The sequence below is a fragment of the Patella vulgata genome, chromosome 2 (genome assembly GCF_932274485.2).
Source record: "Patella vulgata chromosome 2, xgPatVulg1.2, whole genome shotgun sequence".
Classification (NCBI taxonomy): domain Eukaryota; kingdom Metazoa; phylum Mollusca; class Gastropoda; family Patellidae; genus Patella; species Patella vulgata.
The window spans coordinates 28894202-28916403 of record NC_065880.2 but is presented as its reverse complement, the minus strand read 5'-3'; the positions used below and the strand labels follow the sequence as shown (position 1 = coordinate 28916403).

Here is a 22202-nt window from a genome sequence, read left to right as displayed (position 1 = left end):
GATTATGGTTGCCTGTTCAACATCGTGAGTTTTCTGTGAGACCTCCCACTGCTAAAGGCCCACATGCACTAGCTAATTATTAAAATAAAATTTACCAATGTTAGTCCTAAATGTCCTAGAAACGGAGCTCAACATTGCCACATTTAAAAGGCCAATTTATATATAGGATTATTTTTGATTTGAAACATTTAGGAGTGAAATAAGAGTTTTAAAAATGTCTTGTCAACGCAACCATACCTGGTTCATTCCACCTAAATTCCATACATACAGTTCACTTCTTCCATAATAGATACATCTGGTTTATGTTTTTATTCATACAAGGATCTTAGGCTTTAATAATTTCAACAAGACTGTCATCATCATCCATTGTCCTTGTATTCCAAATCTAAGTCAAATTTGTTTCAATGACTTTGACAAAATGCAGATGCTCAGGAAACAAAAGCAGGACAGATGGAGTCTATTTATAATATCCCTTCTTTCAAAACATAATCTGAGCTGTACATGAGTCGTCACAATAAACAAATATTAAATGCTGGTATATAAAAAATTTATTTAATGATCTGAATTAAGGTGAGAATATGTACAATGTAATGTTGATATAAAATTGTATTAGTTTGATTTCAATGTTATCTTGGTTCATAATTTGACACACCTCGATGTATGGGTGTAAAACCACGTCCCCTAGTTGAACCTCTTCCTCGGCCACGTCCACCCCTAATTCCTCCCCTGGAATCCCCCCTACCCCTAGAATCACCTCTACCTCTAAAACCCCCTCTTGCTCCACGACCCCTCTCACCCTTGTTGGTATGCGGAGGTGATTTTGGTCTTAATCTTTCTATCTCTTCTGTGCAGCCTGTGACAGCTGAAAGTTCATTTTCAAACATACTCAAATAGAGGTCGGGTTCAAAATTACTACTAGCCAGTTCTGAGCCTAGTGTTAACCACCCTGGTCTGGTGGTACTGTCACGTCCAAACAGATGTAACCGCCGTTTACCCAGACAAAAATGTTCAATCATGTGAAATATTTCAACAGGTTTGTCCTTGGTCCCATATTCTGGTTCTTCTTCAATGATGAGATCTATGTCCACGTTAGCGTGTATAAAATCACCATCAGTACTCCTTTTAACAGTTCCTTTTATACCCATTAAACAATGTTCCTACAATTATACACATAATACATACACTTTAATACCCATTAAACAATGTTCCTACAATTATACACTTTAATGCCCATTAAACAATGTTCCTACATTTATTCAAGTAATACCCATGAAACAATACATATATAAATTATTCATACACTTCCAGCCACAGATTGTCATTTTGGTTTGGGTTTTCTTTGTAAAATGTTAATTAATATCTAAAAAATTAGATATTGCCTGACAAATGCAAATGACCATGGTAGTGACTTAAAAAGAAGTACAAACAGATTGAACTGTATGAGAAGATCAATTGAATTAAGAAACTGAAAGGATGTTTGATTGAACAATCTAGAACTCTGGGGCCTGTTTCACGAATTTTTAACTAAGATAAAATCCAAATTTTAGTAATTTGGTTGGATAATATTAGATTGATTTTAGTGTTTAACCAATCAAAATTGAAGTATCTATTAAAATTTGGATTTTATCTTTAGTTAAAATTTCGTGAAACAGGGCCCTACTCTTTCCATATAAACAGTAACAATCAAGTAAAACAAGAGAATTATGAGTGAAAGCATGCCAACTGAATAAGAAAAAACATCTTCACCAATCACACATGTACGTTTGTTGTACTTGATTATGTCATATTTGTACTAGCACTGCATCAGTTATAAGAACAGAGAAAACCTGTCACACCTTAGATTAGATATATCAAACTATGAAACTTGTATAATACTGGTCTATATTTACCTTTGTTCTTTGAAATACAGCATTTGGTTCAAGATTTTTCTTGTGTGTAGGATTTTTGATGTTTGTCTTGATCCAGCAAATGTCCTCACATCTTCTAAATCCCCAACGTTTAAGACACTTGGATATAAAACAATATTAAATTTTAGAAAATTGAACACAGATGAATATTGGCAAATCGCACTCTATTATCTTTTGCCTGCCACGGAGACATGCAAATACAGTACACATTGAAAGGCCAGTCCTATTATTGCTACATGTATTGTGTTACAGGAGCCATGGTGGCTCAGTGAGTAAGGCACTGGCTCGATAACCTTGAGGTCCTTGGTTCAATCACGGTGTTGGCCAAGAAAGCTCTACAGCATTTTCTGGCATGGTTTTCCTTTGTCAGTGGTGTATAACAAAGAGTCTGGCAAGAAACAGCGTCTTAGTTAGTTGTTTGGATGGCACAACTGAGGTTGGAGCAGAAGAGTTGGATTTTAAACCCATTTTCATTTACTTTCATTTATTGTGTTACATTAACTTTACCATGTACTATCTTAATGGTAATACAGGGATAAAGTTCCTTATTCCATCTTGAGTGAAGAATCAAACATGGATCCATGTGGTCACAGAAGGAACTTGCTACTTCCATCCGTCAAGTCTTAGTATATATATTATATATTCACCTGTCTTCCTCGATCCAAGCCTTCAGCATTTCCACACCAAATCCATAGAAATGATCTTTGAGCTGCTACAGCTGCTATATCTAATCTTTCAATCTGTAATAATAATTTACTTGAACTCATTTTATACCAAAATAAGTTATAACTACAGCATCTGTATTTAATCAGAGGGAGACTCAGTGTGTATGGCTCACTGATCAGGTCAGAGTGGGACTCCATGTGTATGGCTCACTAATCAGGTCAGAGTGTGACTCCATGTGTATGGCTCACTGACCAGGAGGTTTAGGGATAGATCTCAGTGTTGGCTGAAAAGTTCCTTACGATTTTCTTTCTCAGTGGTACAAGATGGAGGACTTGGAAAGGAAAAGCATCTTAGACATTTAAATAGAATGGAAAACCAAGGTCCAACTCCAACTATGTACATGTTGGCCATGACAGTTGGAATTCAACGAAGAGAAGGTGCAAAGGTCTGGGAAACATTTCCTTACAGCACACAGCGACAAGTCTTTATTAGTCTACTTGGTGCAGAAACGTAGAATGTTGAACTGCATTTAATTTATTCAATTTGAAATTCATTTGGACTACTGCATTTAACTGAATAGATGGACAAACACATCCATTATTTGACACCATAAAAAGAATACAGCACTACAAAAAATTGGGACTAAAAAATCTTTGCTGCACTGCATTTGTCAAGTAATTAACATTCTGTGCCTTGCATTTCAAAAATTATGTCAAATTTGTTTCCAAGAAAATGTGAATATTGTTAACTCTAAGTAATGTCTAATTAGCAAAAGGCACAACTATTATATACAATAATGGGTTAATGTGTGTACATAGCTCCATAAAGACACCCCTCCCATAAATTTGTTCATCTGAGATAAAAATACAATAATCTAAGCTAACCTCATCCCAGCTCCAAAATCTGTCAAAAACAGCACCTTGTGTTCTTTGATATTCTTCTAAAGGTGGTTCAATTAGTATAACATCAAATTTACACTTCAAGTTCCTCAAGTCATATTCTTCTAGATCACATTTTAAATACCTGTATATAACAATATTAAATAGATGTCTCAAGATTATTCTAACAATAGTTATTTTGAAACTTGAAAGAAGACAGTACAATGAAAACCATCTACACATTATCAAGTTGAGAAAGTTCTACAACAAATTCACCCTTGACTATAATACTATAGAGCTGTTTGTATAAAAGTTATGAAGAAACCAGAATAAGAAGCAACCTCGGAATAATATGCAGATGCACTGACTGCATTTTTTCAATTGTTGTTGGACCAGTGACGGCTTTAAACTATCTTAAGTTGTTGTTGAAAATGTATAATTACATGTATTGATATTCATTCCCATTACTACACTGACTTGGATTTAATGTACAATTCACTTACATTGGAGGAGTGTTGGTTTTTTCAATTAATTCATCTTTCAATCGAATCAACTCTCGTAATTTGGGATATTCTTCAAATCTATTAGCAAGTCCTACAGAATATATCAGAAATTGCATTTTACAAGTGTGGTTCCATATTTTTTTTTTTTTGGACAAAAATGGCTCATTCTATAAAGAAATGAATTTAACAAAAAATATGAATAAAACCAGTATATTTAAGTTGAAGAAATTTCCCCACTATTAAATAATGTCCAGAGATTTTTATGACAGCATGTGATCATTGTTTAGATGACATCTTAATTCTATTCAGAATTTCCAGGTTTTAATGAATGGATATTCAACAATAATAGTTTTAATACAGTCCCAAAGTTTCATTCAGTATTTACAAAGATATGATTAATTGAAAATATTTCAACATCTGCATCAACTGCAGATAATATATAGGAAATATTATAGTCCACACTGGCCAGTGTGAACTGTCATTTTTGCTGAAATCTTTTGATGGGCCTCTTTATAATCTACTTGAATCCAAGCTGGGAGATTATCTACTGTTGATATTTTGATTCTGTTTTCTACACTAAATACTATTTTTGCTTGATAAAGACAATAGTATCACCGTCAAAACCTAATTGTTATACCATAAATAGTATTCAGTGTGTTACTGTTCAATTTCTAAATGCCACCTAAAGAAGTTTTTCATTATTTAAATATCATCAATTTGAGTACATTTAGTATGGATTATCCCGTCGAAAATTTGACATTGTCCGAAAAATGCAAATGATCAGCGATTTTAATAACACTTTAAATATAATATATTTTGTAAAGTAAATCAAAACAAACCAACTTACCAACATCACGAATAAAGTTTTGTGGTCTTTCACCCGTATCAACAAAATGTTGGCAATAATCATTGTGTGGGTTAGCACTTTGTGTTCCCTGTGTAAAACAAATGAAAAAAAAATTAAGCTACATGTAAGTAGAACAATACCAAAATCTATCTTGAAAAGCCCTAGCTCTTTGAGCAGAGTTATAATAGGGACAATTATTGCTAAAAACCAATATTTGCTTTTTGTATTAGTTGTAGTAGCTGTTTTGTTAACATCTGCATGTACAGTAGGGGTATTGCGAACAATTTGAATTTTGCCGATAAATAGGATTATTTTGTTTTATACATCTGCTTCTACTGTAGGGATGTCGCAGACAATTTGCTTCTTGTCAATAAAATGGGATTATCTCCCTTGACACATTAGCATAATTATGAACTAGAAATGAAATGCAATGGAGGTTCCATGTTTTATCCCAGTAATTTGGCTGCGAAAGTTCATCTGGGTTTTCCGGCATGGTTCCCCCCCTTGACAGTGTTGCAGAAAAGGGAGCTTGGCAAGCGAAAACGTATAGTTGTTCGGATGGGTCGGAAAAACAAGGTCCCATATACACATTGACGGACATGTAAAAGAACCTTTGTTTGTCAATGTTTAAACACAGATTTTGTTGGAAGTAACAAGGTTTATATAATTTCATCGCCCATTTACATTTTTATTACCATGAGTGATTCTGTAGGTAGAGGTCCCAGTGCACTGCTTTGCCCAGGAGCCTATAATGCTGTTAAGACGGTCCTGAGCATATGTATACAGAATAGCAGAAAAATAGACAGCAATTATCCACAGAAAAACATAAATATTAATGCTAATTATGCACGTATTTGAAAAATATCTAAAACATTATTGACAAATATAAATGGACATGAAAGGGAACAGAATTGTGTTTAATTTTGCCGATAATATTATAGGCTTGTGACGTATCGTCACATGGTCAACATCAATTAATTCTCTAGCAGTTATTTTTTTATCTTCAGACTTTAATGTTGATGTGGAAAAATCCTAGATTTAATTAACATCACGAAATAGCCCCTTCAAAAATTGGTATACAAGTGTGCTTAATCTGCTGAAAAATACACTGTATGTTGACTAAGTTCCTCTGATGAATAGCGTAAATTTTTGATTTTCATTATGTCTGTCATAGAAATATCTGAAAACATTAACATGCAAAAGTATGTCAGTTTTTAAGGTGTCAGACCACTAAAAAATAAGTTGACCTATTCTATTACCTTTAAAAACGTACTAGAATCTGTGTAAATTTCATCTTCAAATTCATCTTTTTCAAAATCATCTTTCTGCAATATGAGACATTTTTATCTTCATGTTATATACTGTAGCATCACAAGAGGGCCGGCTTAAACATCTACCTCCTTCTTATGAAAAATACTGACCATTTCACTGATGCTCTATTATAGTGTTATTAAAATAATAGTTGTATATGATTAATTCAGACTATTAGAGATATCAAATTTTTAGGCGACAGACAACCATAATGAATATTAAATCCTCCTGGTGCAAAAACGTAAAATTTGACCTTTTGACCTCTGGGGTCACAAAGAACAAAGGTGAATTTAGCAAGTTTACATTTTTATTGAAAGAGTGATTAGTTTCGATCAATTTCAGCATGTTTTCATGATACAAGAATGGCTGCCTATTTGCTTTCAGTGTAAATGACCTCATTCCAACGGCAGACTGATTACCACACGGCATTGTACGTATTCTACGCAAAATTTTACAATATAGAAAAGTTTGGTTTGATTTTGAGCCCATTCGATGCTCCCTCCCCTCTCCCCAAAATAAGAACTGAGCCTCCAGTCTATAGATGCCAATGCTGATGTCCAGGCAAAATCACTGCCCCCTCCCACATTGTATACGCACATGTAACCACAGAAATAAAATTGACCATATTTTTTTCTCAAAATGACTTAAGTATTGTGTTGACTAGATATTAGGTCCTATTCTATTCCTCACCTTTACTTTTTCACCATCTGATTCAGATGGTTTATTATCTTCTTCTGTTTCATTAATTAATGCAATCTTTTTACTTACAGGTTCTTCACTTTCACTACAATACATAATACTAAAAAATATACACACAGATATAGATAGTCTATCAAGTCTGTAAAAAATCAAGTCTTTGACATATAAATTTATCAGCGGTTTGGATCATCAAAAATAAATAATACGAGAGAATAAGCCATTAGAAAAAGACATTTTTAATACATGTATGTGTGATACTTTGAAAGAAAAATATGTGAAATGAAAATGAAATGGGGTTTAATGTCCTACTGTTGTGCACCCACTAGGCTAATGATGACGGTCAACAGTGTGACATTGTATAAGCTTTTTTCTTTATTTAGACACAAGTTTCACAAATTCAACATAACAGGTTGGTTCATAAGCATGGCATAGATATATTTCAAATTGTTCATAATAATAACTTTATATAGTATTTAAGGCCTTTGGCTATAGTACCTTTTGCTAAAGAAATATATCTACAATTGTAATTTTCAATTAGTATCATAATAGTAACAAAAATAATTATAATTCACAGTTAGGACATATTTTAAATAATATTTCACATTATGACAAAAATGTAAATATGTATGTCTGATATAATTTGTAATAAAATAATCCTATTCTTAATCCCATTATACATGTATATAAATTTAGCCTGGTCATTCTTTAAACTGATAAACTTAATATTCATATTAAAATAAATTAATTTAGGTAATAATCTTAGTCTGAATTGATTACCACATAGAGGCATCAGAACATGAATTTTATCTTCAACGTAATTATTGTTTGATTTCATAAAGCAAGAAAGATTAAATTGCCAAGTGGTCACGGTCATTGTTTAGAAATGTTCTGTACCTTAAGATTTTATCTTTTTCTTTTGATGACTCTGTTTTCCCTTCACCTGTCTTCAACACTGATTTCAGCCCATCTGGTGAATCTACTCCAAGCTAAAATATATTGCAAAAATAATACTCATTTGATTAAGGCAAAAACCAAAAATGTTATGAATGAATAATATTTAAAAATTGAACCAGTTTGGTAGTTGCAAAGAGAAGTGCATTTTTAAAAGAGACTACACATGCCAAGATTTTGAAGAAGTATCTGTACTTTTAAATCCTCATTCTTGCTTTAATTGCTTTTTCACGATTGTTGGGTTTACCCTTTTCAACGGTATCAGTATTTGCATGTCTATAAAAGGAAAAAGTGTATAAGTTTCAGTACCGTATTACATTCATTGAATTACCGTTAGTACTGGGTATTGTCATTGCAATCACGATACGATATACAAACATGTAATGTGATTCAGGTGCTACGATATGATTCGTATCACAATTCATAACCACGTCAATATTTACCAAGAAAACAATGTTCAGGATAAATGAATAATTTATATTTTTAGTCCTGCAGATGTCAAAAGAATACAACTGTTTTATATCAAGATATTGTTGTGGATCAAAATAAGGACCATAACAATTTAAGAGTGTTTGTGTACCAACAGTAGGCCAACCTATGTTAAGTGTGTAATGTGGATAATTAAGAGTGACAAGTTACTTACTGAAGCGACAAAAAAAAAAAAATCGCGATACCTCGTTTCAGCGCGATATATCGAGCCAACACTAAGTAATTACTGTACTTCTTTTCACACATGCGGGATACTAAATTGAACATTCCGAAATTTAATTCTCTCAATCCCTCCAAAGGTGTCAATTGAGTGAACACAAGAATTTCAGGTGACTAGGCAAGTGCAAACTGATAATATCCTCTCGACCAAAACATTTGATTACATAATGATTCTTCTCTATTTTCAGGACTGGCATAAGTTACCCTGTATAAACATGATATTGATAATACAGAATTCTGAGTAGATAACAAACCTCATCTCTCAACCCTCCGTGTTTCGAGATAAGAGATGGTGCTATATAGTTCCCCGTAGCAAAGCTCAACGGAAATCACATCGGGACTCAGTAAGCAAAATTGACAATATTTTTCATCAAAACAACGATTGATTATTGTTATCTATAACATTTCTGCCACACCCAACTTCTACAATTAAGCATATAATCCTAGCTGAAACAAGTATAAATCATTGTATTTAAAATCGAGTCATTAAGCCACTACTAGGAATGCCATTTTTAAACGGGAGATGTATGACAGTGTATGTCGGATAAAAACAACGCTTTATTAATTTAAACGCTAATATTTGGAGTTAGACGAAAGTTGTGCCACTACATTGTACTAGGAATGCCATTTTTAAACGGGAGATGTATGACGGTGTATGTCGGATAAAAACAACGTTTTATTAATTTAAACGCTAATATTTGCAGTTAGGCGATAGTTGTGCCACTACATTGGCCCAATCGTAGCTAAAAACAAGCACATCAGAGTATATCTCAACGTTTTTAGCTATGTTCTCGTCTCGTAGCTAAATTCTGTGTCACTTGATTGCAACTATGTCAATTCAGAATGTTCGGCAATGACAATCAAGCATCGCACTTGTGTAATCAACCAAGCTTGTCTAATATAACAACTAGCGACTGTCTACAAATATATCTAGCTAAAAAAAAAAAGAATAGAAAGATTCAAAGCGGAAAATTCAATAATTACAGCTTGAGCCAGAAGTTTCTTTCTTTGTTGTGACCGTTCTTTGTATTCTTTCAGTCGGTCCGACATGTCAGTCAACACCCAGATGTATAAAACACCGGCAATGTGATGTTGTTGTATACAGAATATTCTAATTATCTAATAATAATCGTTAATCTATCAAGCTCGTTTTTCGATCATGCTTGTCTTCAAGAAAAATGAAAACAATAGCCAATTAGCAGTTGTCGTAAACAAACACCGGGTTGTTTGAAAGTAAATAGAAACCGAACAAAATATCAATCATGAGCGATGCTTAACAATACTTTACTCCAATTCTATTAAAAATATCCAAAAACGTGTGTAGATCAACATAAGGATAATAAGTTGCGGCATTGTGAATTTACGACATTCTCAGCGTTAACTTCCGGTGCAAGTGAAAGTCGCCGCAAAGTGGCTGTGAAAATAAAATGCGATGAAAAATTAAGACATTGACATTGTTGTATATGCCAGTGATCCTGTATTGACTTTTTCAAAATGCCAAAGTTATCAGATGTTGTCTGCAAAACAGCTCCACTAAGAAAATTTAATAATTATAAACCAAACCCTTACAAATATAAGATTGTTTTACCACCAGTGTTAAGAGACGAAGTTTCCAATCGTGGACAAAAAACGAACAGTGAGTTCACCATTTGTCATATTAGCAATTACACATTTATGGAAACTAACCTAAAGACTGACATCCAATATATTCCTTGAATTATTTTTTCCCAAACGTTTGAAACTAGGCCTACATATATAATAGTTCTATCTGATTGGTCACCAGTGGTGAGCGGAGTGCCGCAAGGCTAAGGCAGCTGACTAGGCCTAGGGCCTGTTGTGTTCGTGTTATACATCAATGCCTTGCCAAGTATTGTGAAATCGCTGTGTGAGATGTATGCTGACGACACCAAAGTTTTCTCTTGGGTAGACAAATATGAGTTCATTACTCGGCTCCAGTCGAATCTGGACAGTCTTGTAGCATGGGCCGACATATGGCAACATTGTTTCAATGCGGACAAATGTCAAATGTCACATACTCCACTTAGGTCACAATAATCCCCACCATACTTACTGCATAAAAAGAAACATGACTCAGACGATGTAGTGACGCTAGCAACATCCGAGGTTGAAAAAGATCTTGGTGTGTTAATAGACAGCAAACTCAAGTTTTCCAGTCACATTCAAACAAATCTGTTTGTAGGCCTCATTCGCAGATCATATACATATATAGACAAGGACTGCTTCAAGATGCGTATTGTCGCACTAGTGCATCCCCACTTAAGAGTTTGGCAATGTAGCATGGTCTCCTGGACAGCGGGGCGATAAAAACTTGATAGAAAGTGTGCTAATCATCCCCTTTTGAATCGAAGTGTCAAAAGCTGGCTTTGCCCAACATTTTATAACAGAATAGGTTTGATGTCATAACGTCATGAAGGTGGGTCTAAATATATGTCGAGTACAACAGCCATTCAAGATATTTTTGATGAATTAAAAGATTCCTAACTTTTGCTATTTTTGATGAATTAAAATATTCCTAACTTTGCTATTTTTGATAAATTTTATTTCATGTAATTATTTGTAAGCACATAGTATAATAAATAAATATCTCCAAATATCTCAATAATTACACCACAATATTTATGCATATACCAAGCCTTGAATGCACATTTATAATCACTAAATAAACGGTCATGTTGTACTTAATACGCTATGACTAAACATCGATAAATAATAGACTAAAAAATGGTTACGAGTGTTGGCCATAACATCCGGGCACTTTTGAGTAAAAAATAGGTTACATGCCCTTGTTTTGAAATTAATATCGCTTAACAAGTCTAGTACTGATCATTCTCTGCCTGATTGACAGGCCAGGATAATCAAGACTACTGTTTTATGAAACATAACAGAAAGCTGGAACAAGAGATTGAATTTAGAAACACATTCGCCATGTTAAGTTCAACTTTCAATAGGGAAAATTTTCGCTGCATGGGGCACCCTAGTAATAGTACGATACACGATGAATCGTGCCAACTTGACCAGGCAGACATTTTCGTTTCAAGTCCAAAACAGACACAATCTTCAATCTTCTACGGTTGGCGCACGCAGAGTAACATATAATAAGGCATTATATTGGTGAAATGGTTCATTGAAATGATCAGTGAAAAATATTGCTTGATTAAACGGATAATATAAGCCTATTTATAGTTATTCAAATCCTGTTTCGCTACATTATGTAGGGTATTTTTTATTAGTGATAATAGTATAAAATAACATATTCATAAGATGTTACTAATAAACAAGGAAACACTGACGGCCCTAATCGTAGCTAAAAACAAGCACTTCAGATTTATATTTGTAATTCAAATTATTATCAGAAACTATATGATTAATGGGTACTGATCTTACAATGTATGTTCTTGTATTTCAGAGGCTGTATGTGTACAAGAGATGTCTACGATGATGGTTTGTTTTAAGAGAAATAATTATGATGAAAGCTTATGTCATAAAGAAGTAACAGATTTTAATAAATGTGTTGTTAATGCAAAGGTTTGTATATTAATGGGCAGTTTTAACAAATAATATGAAATGACTTGGCACCGACTTGGCTAGTGAAGATGGGCATACGCCATACAGTGTGTTACTCTTATTTTGAATTCCAACTCTCAAGGGTTCTTTTAAAATAGATTTATTACTGTTTAAAGCAAAATTCTGACAAACTTGGAGACATCCTGTTCAATGCCTCGCACATTGAGTAATTATTGTATATGCAACTAAACCTGGTTTATTTTTCTAATTTATCTAGTTCTGTCAAATTATCATGCAGTAAAATATCAACAAGAATAATAATACATGATATAACATATGTTTTCTAGACATCTTCTAAAATAATATCTTGTAGAGAGTGTTGGTAACCTAGCCTATGTTTATTGTTATAAGATATATGTATACATGTAGATGTACTATAGTTATCAGATCATCAGCTGGCAAATTATACAGGTGGCAGGAAACCAAACACTAAATCAACTCTTACACGCAATAATAACAAACTTACTTTTTACATCTACTTTTATTTATTGTCAATTCAAAATAGATAGCTTTTATTTTTTATACATGTTTAGGAGTTCTATTATCATAGCAAACCAGAGCCGCAGTGGCTTAGTAACTAAGACGCTTGCTTGCTAACCAAAATGTCTTGGGTCGGCCCTTTTGGATAGTTGTTTGGATGGGATGAAAAACCGAGGTTGCATCAGTTTATTAATATTACAAAACACTTAAAAAAAGCAGCCTTCACCAAAGTGCTTCAATGCACTTTACCCTAGGCGATGCAAGTCATCAACGAGTGCTGAAATTTCAGAAAGTTTGGAAAACTTGATTGAGGCAAACATGTTTTCCTGCTATTCCAACTTCAGCAACTTCAGTGTTGTCCAGTATAGCCCAACTTAGGTGACTGACCTGAATTCCAAACAACCAATCAATCGTTTAGTCCACGGAGCGCCTTCCCTGAGAAAATTTTAGAAAAATAAAGCCTCAATACCACTCTTGTTGTAACTGAATTATATGTCCCAATCTTTATTCTGGTCAACAAATTGTACTATTTAGAATATTTCAATTAATTGATGATACAAATTTCATCTTAACACACCTTATTTAAAAATTTTGAAAAATTCAACATAATGGTTTGAAACGTCTAACGTAAACCTTTTCAAATGAAACTTTGATTTAAAAATATTTTCGAACCCTCTGGATAAGTAAAATAGGATGTAATGGATAATTTACACAACAGGTAGGACACTTAAACATCTAGTACTTAGATAGAGATATTATTTATTTTCTGGAGCTTTCAAGCCAGCAAGAGTGTTATTGTCCCTTTAACCGCCACTGATGCGTTTTTCTGCTATTCTAGTCCGTGAGTCAAGCAACGTCAAAGTTGTCCACTCTATGCTGGAGCTGAATTCCAATCATCCAATCAGTCTGTTGGAGCTGCATTCACAAATAATAATCAATGCCCGAAAAATGTCACACAAAGCAGTGTGGCTCCTGACAAAATGTTTTAATCTAAATTTGCATTTTTCTGCTATTCTAGCCCGTGAATCAAGCATCTTCAAAGTTGTCCAATGGTTTTGCAACCGAAATCCCACTCTATGCCAACCTGAATTCCAGTCATGCAATCAGACTGTTGGAGCTGCATTCACAAATAATAATCAATGCCCGAAAATGTCACACAAAACAGTGTGGCTCAAGACAAAATGTTTTGAACCATGGTCAGTTCAGTATAAATTTGTGGTCTTCAATTAGAAGAAAAGTAAAATTAATGTTTTATTAGATTTCAGAGACTTTATTTTGCAAACTAGATGATATTTTGCGAAACAGGGTGGTCCCATGACAAAATGTTTTAATCCATGGTCAGTTCTGTACCAATTCGCGGTATTCAATAACCAAAAAGTAAAATTAGTGTTTTGTTAGACTTTGGCATTTTATTTTACAAACTAAATTATATCATTATAACGCCCCTCAAACCACTGGTTTGTATGCCTATGCACTTTACATACATGTACATGTGAGCAAGATATCTAAATGATAAAATTATTTGATTAAAATAAAATATATCGTTTTAAAAGCTTCTTGATAATACAAAAAAAAACTAAAATATTTAGATCAAACTAATTCAATTTTGGTACTACTGGAACTTGATAGCCACCGGAGTAAGGCCGTAACTAGCTCAGAGCAATGAGGGGGGCGGGAAGTGTTCTCAGGGGGTGCTGTAAAATTGACAGACAATGTATATCTAGGGTTTTTTACGGGCCTACTTGTGAAGTATGTTCTATACGGTTCCTAAAGGAACTAGTTCTGTTTAATATACGGAGACACAATGAAAACACACCACTTTTGTAAATGGATGAATGTAAATCTTGTTTGGAAATGAAATGAAATGGGCTTTAACGTCCTACTGTTCTGCTGGGACTGAGCTAATGAAGACGGACATACTCAGTTTGCGATGAGGGAAATTTTGCCCGGACAGCAGCACTCTTATATTGAATTCAAACTGCCAATGGGTCTTTAACGTGATGCTAATGTGTACACAGGACCTTTGTTTTTCATCCCATCTGAACGTCTAGACAGCTGTCCTTGTCAGACCCTCCATCCTGCACCACTCATACAGGGAAACCACGCGGGAAAATGCTGATGAACTTTCTCGTCCAACAACAGGATCGAACCCACGACCTCCAGACTGGGTGGGACGATTTACCCAATACTACCCAATACCACCCAATACCATACTACCCAAAACTACAACATAATGATGCAAAATAGACATATCGTTTGATTTTTATACGCCCAGATTTTCATGTGGACGTATTATGCCGTCGCCCCTGTCCGTCCGGACGTCCACAATTTGTTTGTGGACACTCTACAGGTCACAATTCTTATCCGATTTTGACGAAACTTGAAATATAGGTTTATCTCCAAAAGATCTCGGTTCCTTTCGATATTGGCATGTATCGGATCGAAACTTCATGGATTATGGCCCCTGTTTGTACGAAAAATCACGTTTTTAGCTTGTGGACACTATAGAGGTCACAATTTTTATCCGATTTTGTTGAAACTTGAAATCTAAGTTGATAATCCATAGATCTCTGTTCCTTTCGATATTCGCGCATATCGGACCGTAACTTCCTGAATTATGGCCCTGATTGTACCAAAAATCGTGTTTTTAGCTATAGAGGTCATAATTTTTATCCGATCTAAAAAACTGTTCAATTATATCACTGTTACACCCTAAGGATGGCTGAGTTCGAATTTTGTGAAAATCGGCCCAAAATTGACAGACAAAATGGCCACCGTTCGTTCTCAAATAGCGTAAAAATATGGTATATCAAGGTTGTGGACACTATAGAGGTCACAATTTTTTTCCGATTTTGTTGAAACTTGAAATGTAAGTTTATAACCCAAAGATCTTGGCTCCTTTCGATATTCGCGCATATCGGACAGTAACTTCCTGAATTATGGCCCCTGATTGTACCAAAAATCGTGTTTTTAGCTTGTGGACCCTATAGAGGTCATAATTTTTGTCCGATTTAAAAAAACGTATTATTATATCACCGTTACACCCTAAGGATGGCTGAGTTCGGATTTTGTTGAAACTTGAAATGTAAGTTTATAACCCAAAGATTTCGGTTCCTTTCGATACTTGCGCATACCGGACCTTAACTTCCTGAATTATGTTCCCTGATTGTACGAAAAATCGCGTTTTTAGCTTGTGGACCCTATAGAGGTTATAATTTTTATCAGATTTAAAAAAAAGTTTTATTATATCACCATTACACCCTAAGGAGGACTGAGTTCGAATTTCGTGAATATCGGCCCAAAAATGACAGACAAAATGGCTGCCGTTCTTTCTCAAATAGCGTAAAAAATATGGTATATCAAGGTTGTGGACCCTATTGAGGTCACAATTTTTATCCAATTTTGTTGAAACTGGAAATGTAAGTTTATAACCCAAAGATCTCGGTTCCTTTCGATATTCACGCATATCAAATTGTAATTTCCTGAATTATGGCCCTTGATTGTAGGAAAAATCACTTTCTTGTTAGCTTGTTCTCTATCCATCTCTCAAAAATGTGGGCGTATCCTGCCTGGCAGCCGCTGGTTTTCAAAAATAGAGAGTTATATCGCGGGAAATGTACTTCAAATGCGATACCGATATCTGGCTGTTCCATTTGCCTCCCTCTACCACTCCAAAAAAGCCAATAATAACCCAATACTACCAAATACTCATCAAATACTACCAAATACTACCCAATATGATCAAATAACAACCTAATATTGTCAAATAACAGCACATTAGTATAATTACTGCAACGAATATTCGATATTTTGCAGAAAATTGAAATTTTTACACAGTTATCTCCCTTTACAACCGGTAAATAGATTTTAGATTGCTGCACTGATTAATCATTTTCTTTGCCTTTGCAATTGGTTTCGAAGACGACAAACTTAAAATAAGAAAAACAAGTATGACGATATACCATATTTTGTTCCCAAAATGACCCATCTGTATTTTAAAATGTTGTATTTTAAAATTAACGAAATTGCACATGTTTCTTTCCAGTGTGTAATTCTCGACGTGACACATCTCAGTTCATCAAAACTATCCTTTGCGGCCTGTTACAGCTCTGTCGGTTTCTTTGATAATATAAATAAAACAGAACTTGATTACCCAATCAACAATCTTAACCCCGTTGATTAATTGCTAAGTCAGGTTGAATTTATATACGAGTAGAGCATTACACATTGTGGGAGGAAACTGTAGACCGTGTCTATTCATTTATGTGATAATGACATCGCCGCGACATCGTCACCTGTGGGTATATACCGTAGAATACTTAGAATTTGTTCAATAGTGACAATATTCGAAGAATCGGTGAAATTTTGACAAGAGGTTTTGTTTTTCAAAGGCGTCTGGTATGGAACCGGAATCATTTAAAAGACAAAGAAGATATCACGTAAACGTAAAACACAACTAACTAACAACAGACAGATATAAAGATCAATTCGTGTCCTTTCCTGACATATTATACCCAAATGATTTTTTACAGGACCGAGTGCACTTGTAGACAGCGTAAAATCACCAGGATGAAGAAATAATTATAGTACAAGAAGACTTTTGAATAGATCACGAGACCGTTAAATGAACAGTTTCTAAATCAACCTCTAAAATACTCTTTTATTTGGATGTTTAGCTGTTTATTTTATAACACTATAGCGGAGGCATCTATAATAACCTGTTTTCCTTATTTTAACTTCGTGGTCAAGGAAACAAACTGCAAAGACCAACAAGATGATTAATTTGAGTAGCAATCTAAATTCTATTTGTCAGTTGTAAAGGGAGATAACTGCGTAAATATTTCAATTTTCTGTAAATTATCGAATATTCGTTGCAGTAATTATACTAATGTGCTGTTATTTGACAATATTAGGTTGTTATTTGATCATATTGGGTAGTATTTGGTAGTATTTGATGACTATTTGGTAGTATTGGGTTATTATTGGGTTTTTTTTTGGGGTGGTAGAGGGAGGCAAATGGAACAGCCAGATATCGGTATCGCATTTGAAGTACATTTCACGCGATATAACTCTCTATTTTTGAAAAAAATCAAATGATATTTCTATATTGCATCATTATGTTGTAGTATTGGGTAGTATGTGGTGATATTGAGGTGGTATTGGGTGGTATTGGGTAGTATTGGGTAAATCGTCCCGCCGCTCCAGACTAGCGAGCCAGCGCCTTACTCACTGAGCCACTGTGACTCCCAAATCTTGTTTGCTAGATACACTTTTATATCGTAATTCTGAATGTATCAACATCAGATAAGGATGATAACATGTGAGAATGATGTTTTCATGATCGTGTATACTCACCACAGGTCAATTCTCTCAAACACCAACAATTGAATTTGACAGAATTGGAATGTTGAGTATTCAGACATGGTGCAGACATGGGGGTTTAAAATGTGTCCTTTAAAAAGCTAGGGTCTAGTGCAACTCCCACAGTTCCATGAAATGCCAAGGTTGACACCTGAAATCCTTGGGCTGAAAGTTTAGATGCCATCCACTACCACCCTGAGACTGGAGGATTGTTTCCAGCAGACATATTACTCTAGAGATAGCCCACAGTCTTGATGGCAAAGCCTCACTGGATCGAAACATTATCCAACAATATCTTCTGTATCGCATGTTGCCAGTTACCCGTACTGCTGCTACATAGGCTAATCAGTGCTAAGTACTGTACATTACTGACTTCGTTTTGCTGGACCTGTTCCCAAGCAGCCTTATGTTGGACAGATTCTGACTTTTGATTTGTACCCCTTGTGCATACCTTTTGCTGTAAGTTAAAGTTGTTGTGACCTTCGTGCTTCTCGTATGTTGGTAATTGTCTATCCTAAAAATTATGCCAAAAAACACATTTGAGCTGCTTAATGTCACGCCAGCATGTTTAGTCAGATTAGTGGTGCTTTTTCGCTGTGTCTCAATATATTTCAAAACTTAAATATTTGGAGCAAAAAGTGACGCAAGTAATATGCAGCAAAATTTTGAAGAACAAAAATTGACGTGTCCTTGTGAATGATTAACAGAATTGGCAATGGTTGCTCAGGAGAAGTTTTATGGGAATAATTAATGGATAAATGCAGTGTAATTCTTCTATTAGTAAGTGCAGGAGAACCGTAGTACATGAAAAACTAAACCGATAAGACAAACCAGCAGACAGATAAATTACACAGACATTGCAAGAAATAAACATCAAATATTAAATCATTGAATGTATGCAGGATGCAGGCAACTAAGTAAACGTTTTCTTGGTAATCAGTTTCACTAAATATAAGGCGTAGAATAAGAGTTTATGATATTGTTTTAAGGATGAAAAGTTGATATTGAAGTATAAGAACTGACTAGACACGTCCTAATGACTCCTATTGTGAATGTTTTTATAGACCCATAAGATAAACTATAATATAACATCTGTGTTTTCAAGGCTATATGATTCGTGTTAAACTAGTAATAATGAAAATAGTATATCCCATCTGTAATAATATAATTTATACTTTTATTGATAGACAGAAGAGGTGCAAGATTTAAACAACGCAAAACACCCAGGCACACTCACACAGAGTTTGTAGTAAAAATAGTGGACAAAACCGGTGTAATTAATTCACTCACTGTTTTATTTTCAAGGAAATGGCTGAAACCAAGATCATTTTATGAATCCCAAGTTCCACACCTGAACTATATTCTTATATTTAACATAGCTAATACATGTTTGTTACGCTTTGTATAGGCCTGTAGCCAAAATTTCGAACGTAAAGTTCAGCTACAAGGGCCTCCGTGCTAATCAAACTATACATTTTTGGAAAGCTTGTAACACCAGGAAGACAAATCCAGAGAGTTCCAGATTCGATGAACCGCATTTCAGTTTTTCGGACACAAACATCAAAGAATGGTAAATTTTAAATAATGATTAATTCAATCTGAAAATTCGGGTGACAAAAGGAATTCGGGATTTGTATTCCTGGTGTTATAAGCTTTCCAAAAATGTATAGTTTGTTTAGCTGGGGGGACCTTGTAGCGGAATTGTGTTTCTAAGCAAGCTAGAAATTGGCTGCAGGCCTAGTACGAGTATTGGTGGCTAGCTAGATGAGGAGCATGGTGCAGCTCTCTAACTTGGAGATCCCAGAATGGATCGCAGTTTTGGCCGGGAATATTCCTCGGGATTTTCTTGTCTGTATTGTAGGAATAAACGTCCTGAGACAAAAAAACAAAAACAAAACTGAGGCACACCAGTGTACTTATTAGCGGGCAATTAAAAGAACTCTTGACACTTGGAAATCTAAAGAGTATGCCGTAACGCCACATTTTACCCCATACCACACTGCCTAGTGGCTGTCCGTCTTATTTAGCACATGGTTAGTGCAGAAACGAAGGACTTTAAACCTTATTTCGTTTTATTTGAACTAATAAATTGTTGTACTTTGTATAGGAAGGAAATTTCGCAGCCGTTTATGCAGCAAATCCAGAATTGTTTTTCAGAAATATATAACCCTTGGCAACAGTAGAATAATAAATAAAAGTAAAGACTCATATCCAACGATATTACTATTATGTTATCTCTTGTGTTTATATTGTGATTACAGGAAGCAAGAAGAAGGCAGGAGGACGCCATTACACAGGGCAAAACATTAGAAGGAACTGGCAAACAGTCGGCCCCAGTAGTTAATAAACTATTATCACGATATCCTCAACCCAAATCACACTTTTATTTAGGTAAATAAACACCGATTAACTTGATTTCCATTAACTATAAAATGTCCAATTCTACGAAAAAAAGCTAACTCCTGGTCCTGTCACTTCTGTATAGACCATGACTTTCAAGGAAGCCCCGATTAATAACACCGCTATTTAATAACATTCACCTTAATTTCTGTCTACCTTCCAAATTTGGGGCAACTTCCCATTGTGCCTTGCAAAAAGACGGACCTACTTGGAACATGGTCCCATGGTCGAGGCGCGATATTGATATTGGAGAGTATTTGTCTATATGGGTGTTATTGCATGACAGAGGACCAGTAAATCACATTATATATATTTTATTGGGTGGTAAGATTATGTTACGTTTGTTCGATCCAACGAAGTATGCGGTAAAAGAAATCTTAAATACTTATCTTATGTTTGTTTTCAGAATAAAAGAAGACACGTTGTTAGAATATAGTGTTAGACGGGTGTATTACTAGTGTGTGTATTGTATGTCATTATCATCGTGTATATGATTTATAAAGATTTTATATATACATAACTGTTTGTTTTATACACCCATATTGAAATTCGGTCGTGTATATCGCCGTCGCCCCTATCGTCCACAATTTCTTGTGAATACTTTTGAACTCTGGAGACAGTGCTTCTTCTGCAAATTCTAATTTCCCAAATTAATATGTATTTTTTTTTACATTATTAAGATGACTTTCTTTGGTTTCTGATAAGAACTTTCAGGGTTTTGCTCTTGGTCACATTAAGGAATCCTATGAACATTTCTAGTGACAGGGGTTTAAGAGGTTAAGGTTGCCCTTGCTCACTTTGTAGAATTTATCAAAAGTTACCTTCAGTCAGCTTGGAATTTGTAGGCATCGTAAAGATTAGTAATACAAAGAGGCAATATAATTTATGTTAAAATGATTGCGATTCCTTTTTTTGAATAATTTTGTGAATGCTCTAGCCACTAAATGTACAAATTATGTTGTGCAAATGAGTTACTGGAAGAAGCACATTCAAATTTCTTTAATTACTTTCAGAGTTATTGGCTTGCACAGTTGGGTTAGAAGTAAATACACGGAAGTGGGTTAGGGTGATTGGTGAATCTATCAAGTTCGGTGGGGAACACGCCTTATATCTTTAGAAAACACAAGTAGTCATATCTACTAACCCCTGGCTTAATTACCATCTAATTTTGTATTGATAATAAAAACAGCCAGTTTGGCTCAGAATGATATTGGTAGCGTTTTAAATCGAGGTTAGCCACTGTTTCATTTCATCTTATTTCATTCAAATAACTATGCTCAACCCTGCCATTACCAAGGGTTTCGTTATGCAGGTACACATCCCGGCAGTGTCCATCAAATTATGTTCATGGTCTTGCTTGCCAGCTTCCAGGCTTCGATCCCGATGTTGGCCAAGATAATGTCTTTTCCAGCGTAGTGCCCACCTGACAATGGTGCAGGAAAAAGCGTCTTCCAAGGGACAGTGTCTAGTCTCCCGGATAGTACAGAAAACCTACGTCCTATGTACATGTTGAAGTGCACGTAAAAGTAAAATTGCACTCCTAGCACACTGCATTGGTACATGTCCCTCTTCATTATCCTGGTTTGTGAAGAACAGTAGGACATTAAACTACGCTATCAATAATTGATTATTGTAATATACAATACGAATATACAAGCCGCGAGATTTCTATTCTCCAGCCGACAGACTGGGCGTATAAAATAAAACTCTAGTCTTTTATAATTGAATGATTTCTTCACATGACATCACTTGAAGCTCATGTCAACATTTCCTGTGATTTCTTCGTAACCTTCTTCAAGTTACCAAGTACCTGATGACTGTGTATAATAATACAGTGTGATAAACTTGGGCGATGTTTTTACACAAATGTTTCACAAAACGTGAATTGACTACTTGTACTACAAAC

The 22202-nt window shown here is 34.8% G+C and overlaps 1 protein-coding gene and 1 long non-coding RNA gene across 2 annotated transcripts; one reads left to right on the top strand and one right to left on the bottom strand.

Annotated features, from left to right (window-relative positions):
- Positions 1-2: 2 nt before the first annotated feature.
- Positions 3-9646, bottom strand: LOC126810005 (N6-adenosine-methyltransferase non-catalytic subunit). The gene is made up of 10 exons (XM_050534897.2): positions 9455-9646; positions 7706-7797; positions 6803-6896; positions 6061-6126; positions 4802-4889; positions 3955-4045; positions 3458-3596; positions 2555-2647; positions 1890-2006; positions 3-1157 (listed from the first exon to the last, which is right to left on the bottom strand). Exons 1-10 carry the CDS (start codon positions 9518-9520, stop codon positions 627-629), a joined length of 1377 nt encoding a protein of 458 aa, XP_050390854.1. The 5' UTR covers positions 9521-9646; the 3' UTR covers positions 3-626.
- Positions 9647-9842: 196 nt separating this feature from the next.
- LOC126811474 (uncharacterized) lies at positions 9843-21467 on the top strand. Its single transcript, XR_007675612.2, has 4 exons — positions 9843-10106; positions 11898-12016; positions 20158-20287; positions 20703-21467. It is a non-coding gene; the product is annotated as an uncharacterized LOC126811474 (long non-coding RNA).
- The last annotated feature ends 735 nt before the right edge of the window (positions 21468-22202 follow it).

What these genes read in the sequence shown, in the direction of transcription:
- LOC126810005 (XM_050534897.2), bottom strand. Translation starts at nt 9,520, where the DNA reads ATGTCGGACCGACTGAAAGAATACAAAGAACGGTCACAACAAAGAAAG. An exon ending in GAAAAAGATAAAATCTTAAG is followed by an intron (nt 6,897 to 7,705) that starts GTACAGAACATT and finishes TATGTATTGTAG; the next exon opens with TGAAAGTGAAGAACCTGTAA. An exon ending in GATTTTGGAGCTGGGATGAG is followed by an intron (nt 2,648 to 3,457) that starts GTTAGCTTAGAT and finishes TTATTATTACAG; the next exon opens with ATTGAAAGATTAGATATAGC.